This window comes from Bombina bombina, chromosome 1 (genome assembly GCF_027579735.1).
Source record: "Bombina bombina isolate aBomBom1 chromosome 1, aBomBom1.pri, whole genome shotgun sequence".
NCBI lineage: Eukaryota > Metazoa > Chordata > Amphibia > Anura > Bombinatoridae > Bombina > Bombina bombina.
In genome coordinates, this window is record NC_069499.1 from 1,411,979,664 (window position 1) to 1,411,985,663 (window position 6,000).

General features: G+C 34.2%; 1 protein-coding gene across 1 annotated transcript in view; it reads right to left on the reverse strand.

The window, feature by feature from the left end:
• Positions 1 to 5,686, reverse strand: part of CRABP2 (cellular retinoic acid binding protein 2) — a 28,068-nt gene extending 22,382 nt beyond the window's left edge. The window contains exon 1 of the mRNA XM_053705271.1: positions 5,346 to 5,686. Coding sequence (XP_053561246.1) covers positions 5,346 to 5,415 — 70 coding nt within the window. The 5' untranslated portion in view covers positions 5,416 to 5,686. The remainder of the gene's footprint in view (positions 1 to 5,345) is intronic.
• Positions 5,687 to 6,000: the final 314 nt, after the last annotated feature.

Below are 6,000 nucleotides of genomic sequence, written 5' to 3' on the forward strand. Positions count from 1 at the left end.
CAATTTACTTCTATTTTCTAATTTGATTTGTTCTCTTAGTATCTTTAGCTGAAAAGAATAACTAGGTAGGCTCAGGCGCTAGCTGCTGTTTGGTGGTTGCACATAAATGCCTCTTGTCATCCCCAGATGTTCAGCTAGCTCCCAATAGTGCATTGCTGCTCCTTCAACAAAGGATACTAAAAGAGGGAAGCAAATTTGTTAATAGAAGTAAATTGGAAAGTTGTTTAAAAATCATATGCTCTATATAACTAATTATTTATTTATTTTTTAGTTGTATGTTCATTTAATGTCTTGTATACATAATACATAAGGGCTTAAATGTGCACCATCAATAAGCACAAATACAAATTCATATTTATTAGTATAATAAACAGTAAGCTGTTTACCCAATGGTCAAAATGTACTATCCGTACAGGTAGAAAGGTTCGCAAGTAATTAACCGGTCTGCCTGCAATTAGCACTTGCAATGTTGCAATGTTTAACATTGCAAAAGGGGTTTTATGTTGTCTGCAGTTACTGAGCGGAACTTTATCCATGTATTTAACTTTGTGGGGTAAAACACGTAACCTTGCAGGGTCAGAAGTGCTAACATTGCATGTATTAAGATAATGCGCAAAACTTTATCCATGTATTTCACTTAGTGGGGTTAAACACATGGCCTTGCAGGATCAGAAGTGCTAACATTGCATGTATTAACACATTCATAATTAAATAAGAATTAATAATAAATGACTGCATATAATGTATGCATTACTAATGTCACTTTAATTTAAAATACTTTTACATGTAAAAAAAATCTTTTGCAAGATAAGAAACCCAAACTTATAAATACACAGAAAAGTACAGCAATATACCAATAATAAAGAAGAAAAACACTCTGTGGACTAATTCACTAAAATACTTTCATGATCATAAGCTTTTCCAAACTTAGATCCCAAGACTGGGAAACTGCTGGGGCATAGATTCAGTGGCCAAGGATGGGTCAGATGACCCAGAAGCACAGTGAGGTGGCATAATGGAAGGTCAATGTCGAATGGGAGTGGAGTCATTGCAGTGTGTGGGGGCGTGGCTGGTAATCCTCATGCATGATGGGTCGATTATGGGTAAGGTTAGGTCTCTAGTTTCACTTCTTGAGTCTGGGGGCTTCAATAGAGGAATGATGGGCAGTGGCACTGGCATAGTGCTCCCAAAATCATCCTGCAAAATGCGGGAAAGATGGGAACCAGTTCACTAAAGCTCTCACTCTTCTTTATTCTTTACTAAATTGGCTGTATACAATGGCTGTTAGTAAAGTTAAACTGTGTGTTGTAAATGGGGAGAGACAGCGAAGTAGTATGGGATGGGAAACAGATAACCCACTAGATAGATTTATGGTGTTCTCTAGGCTAAATTCACAGCATAAATTATTTTTACATAAAAAACATTAAATGTTAAATTTTAAACTAGGAGGAAATACGTGTTTGTGCAAAACAGATGTTAATATATAAATGTTCATTGGTTGATAGGATTTATAATGTGTTTTGAAATAATCCCTTTTGGATGAAGAGTAAAGAAAATGCAATGTACCTTTAGGATGAACAAAAATGTGTAGTTTCTTTTAAACTACAGAGCTCAAAATGTAATTCTGCTTGTAACAAAGAGATTTATAATATACTTTAAGCTTTACTCATATATGAAAAAACAGCATTTAAACATGTCAAATAATACTTTTGCATGAAAAATATTAGGTGAAAGCTGTTGAAATTGGAACAAATGTTACACTATAGTTTTCTTCTTCTAATCCCCACTGGCTGGTAAAGATAACTTCCACTGTATTACTGGTAGAGAGGGTTGTGCCTCTGCAATTATAACAAAATATTGGTTTATTCAATACAAGAAAATTAAAAACAAAACAAAAAAAAAAACTAAAATATCTTTTGAAATACCACTTTTTTTTTTAGATTAGTGCATTCTACAGGATGATGAAACTCTACCCTGCAACACACTACACAGTGACTGCTTGATCAGCACAAGAGTTCATGTGTATATGTCCCTTACTGGCTACACAAAGGAGATAAAATAAAGCTACTGAAAAGGTATAAGGGATATTAGGTAAATTGCAAACCAATGCGACAACATGATTAAACGATTTTAAGCATTTATTTTGCATGCCATTCTTTTGTTACGCAGTGCATAGTTACTGATATATAATAGGCTGTGCAAGGGCGTATTTAACCCCTTTACTGATGTCACCAGCAAGAACATTTGTCAGGGTAAACAGCAAACAATACAGGGCAGTGAGAAGAAAAAAATATTACACTGAGTGCAACAAAACCAGCTGTGGCCACACATTGCAATGTGCTATTATACAGCATTTTAAGTAACATTACACCATATCCATAGTTCTATATGACCACAGGTCTAATAATTATGCAAGTAACAACCTACAACAGATGGAAATGATTTTTTATTGCTAGTTACTTTGGAACTATGTTACTTCAAATCGGGAATAACCAGCACAACAATGAAAAGTAAAGAGGGGGTTTAAATGTTTGTTATATTTGCTCTCTCGCTTTCTTTTGCTCTCTATCTATTAGATCTATGTATCTGTCTTATTTGTCTGATCTATCTATATCTATTTATCCATCTATCTATCTGTCTATCTATCTACCCATCTGTCTTATTAGTCTTTTCTATCTATCATTCTATCTTATCTATCTTTCTGTCTTATCTATCTATCATTCTGTCTTATTTATATATCTAGCTGTCTATCTATCTAATCTATTTATCTATTACATATCTGGTATCAGCTATCTATCTTATCTATCCATCTACTGATCTGTCTATCTGTATTATCTATCCATCTTATCTATCTATCATGCTATCTATCTTATCTATCATTCTATCTGTCTTATTTATATATCTATGTATGTAGCTGCCTGTCTATCTAATCTATCTATCACATATCTAGTATCAGCTATCTATCTTATCTATCTATCTATCTATCTATCTATCTATCTATCATTCTATCTGTCTAATCTATTAGTCTTATCTAGTTATCTATCTGTCTATTTATTCTGCCTATCTATTACATATCTAGTATCAGCTATCTGTCTTATCTAGCAGTCTATCTGTCTTATCTAGTTATCTATCTGTCTATTTATTCTGCCTATCTATTACATATCTAGTATAAGCTATCTGTCTTATCTATCAGTCTATCTGTCTTATCTAGTTATCTATCTGTCTATCTAATGTATCTATCTATTACATATCTAGTATCAACGATCTATCTTATTTATCAGTATATCTCTTATCTAGTTATCTATATGTATATCTAATATATCTATTACATATCTAGTATCAGCTATATATCTTATCTATCATTCTATCCATCTTATCTATCAGGCTATCTAATCTATCTAAGACATATCTAAGTATCATCTATCTATCTTATCTAATCTATCTAACTGTCTTCTTTGTCTTATCTTTCTGTCTGATCTATCTATCTAACGTTCTATTGTTCTATTTCTCAGTCTGTCTATCTTTTCTCATTAAAGAATCTACCTTTAGGCTCATACATTTCTACTCTTCAAATTAAAAAACATCCATGTCTACAAGGCTTCATAAGCTTAGTTTATGGTAGTTTTATTATATTTTGTGTTTGTTTTGTTTTTCAATCTGTTAATTTCCCTTTTGTTTATAAGTTAGTATTACTAGTTACATTTTACTGTAATTATTTACATCTTTTACAGAATGGATAAATCAACTTTATAAAACTATATATAGTATGATTTGATTACAAGACAATGGCTCATTTTTCTTTATCTCATCAGAAATGTAGTATTGTTCCCCTTCTCTATCATCTATTCCAAATCCGTCATTCATTGTGTAACAGTAACATATTTCCCAGCAGGAGAGATGAAATACATGAGAATGAAAGGGTTTATTATATTCAGATACAATGAGATTGCCAGTGGCTATTTGGAATGTATTAATTAAGTGAGGATGAACTGCTAACATTGTACACACCCTGCACATAAGTCAGTTTTCCAGATAAGTTGGATGGAGATTTGATAGGAAGGTAATTATGTCACTGCAATTCTGCACTTGCCCTTTTTTCTGTGTATTAGGATAAAGTGAGAGTTATGTTTTGTGTATTAGAACAAGCCAGTAGAAGATAATATGCACATGACCTGATATTTGATGCTGTATTAATTCCAAGCATTTTTGTAAATGGATGAGAGAGAGGTAAGTGTCCTGACATCTGAGTATCATAAGAAAGTGAGAGAAAACGGTGTGTCTATTAGGATGAGGAGTGGGTAGGTGCCTTTATATTTGTGAAATAGGAGAGAGCTAAGGGTCTCTATTAGAAGGGGAGTGAAATGTGTCCTGGCATCTGGGCATTAGCAGAAAGTGAGTAATCTGTGTCTCTGAGTATTAGGAGGAGGTGTTTATATTTCCTGGCATGTACAAGGAAATACATATGTTGCTGTCTGTACAGTATGAAGAAATTATAGGCTTGTGTCCTCATGTTGCTTTATTAAGAGGAGGTGACAAGTATGTGTTCTAGTGTCTATGCATATAAGGAAATGAAATGGCTTAATGTTTGTGTATTAAGTGATGGCATTGTCTTGTGTATTGTGAAAACATTTGTATAAAGGTAGGTAATATATTTTCTGTTGGAGAATGTTTTAAGTGCTTATCTAATGTGTGTATTAGCACATAGTTGATATCTGTGTATGAGGAGCAGTACACATCTTAACATCTAAATACTTAGATAACTATAACCTGATATTTCTTTATGAAGAGATACAAACCCTAACAGCTATGTCCTAGGAGCTGAGATATAAACATTCTGGTGTCTGGTTTTTTTGGAAGAAGCGATAAATGAATAACCTAGTAAGTATGTTATGTCTCTGTTACAGCATAGGGTGGGAGGAATACACATAGTATTGCCATATGGAATTGTTCTGATGACTGCACATTTATTCAGATCAGATCTATGTATGTGCCTGCCTTAATGTCTGTGTATTAAGAGATATTAGCATTATTAGTGTATATATATATAGTTAATTCAAGTGGAAAAAAGCTAAAATATCTACTAGGTGATTAGTCAAAATATATTTGATTGTACAACATATTCTTGATCTTTTGTGGGCAGGAGGTGAGAGGTATATATCTTTGGTGTGTGTGTGGGCAGGAGGTGAGGTGTATATCTTTGGGGTTTTGTGTGGGCGGAGGTGAGATGTATATAGTACCTCCTTGGGCATATGAATAGACAGGAGAAAAAGGTTCCCATTTCTATAAGGGATGTCTGTACCCGTTAACACTAGCCACTGCACAGATGTCCAGTTAAGTGGACTTACCCAAAGCTTTCAGCATTTCTTCAAAATTCTCTGACTGCTTCATCTTCCAATTTCCTGACCAGTTGGGCATGTTTGGAGTAGAATCGGAGAACCACAAAAAAAAAAAGAATGAAAGAAAAAAAAATATATAGATGGGATCCTAGGACAGTTGCTTTGTTAAGGAGTCTGGTGCACAATTTGACTCTTTTAACTCTTGCAGCTTAAACAGTAAATTCTGGTGGTATCAGTCAAGCAAAAGACACTGTGGTCTAAGCTGTTCACCCTATATGTATATGTATGATATCCTTCTCTCCTGGCAGTGCAGGTTTAACATATACATAATAAAGCTCCAGGGCTCTCCTTATATATACTCTCCCCTCTATGCCTGAGCAAAGCTGCAAACCTCCCACTGCAATATCCCCCCTGCCTCCCTGGGGAGGAGCCAAAAGACAAAACCTTTTTTCAATCCCACCTGTGGCTTTATCTTAGAACCAGCTCCCCACCCCACCTCCAAAATAAAAAAAAAAGAAAAAGGAATTGATGACAATTTACAGTATGAAGCAAATCTGACACTTTCCAAGGAATTCTTCCTGTTTGCTGTAGTTTACAAGCTGATGATCTTAACCCCTTCACTAGCAAAAAAACAGCATTGCATATCCTGAAAGTAAAAAGATTA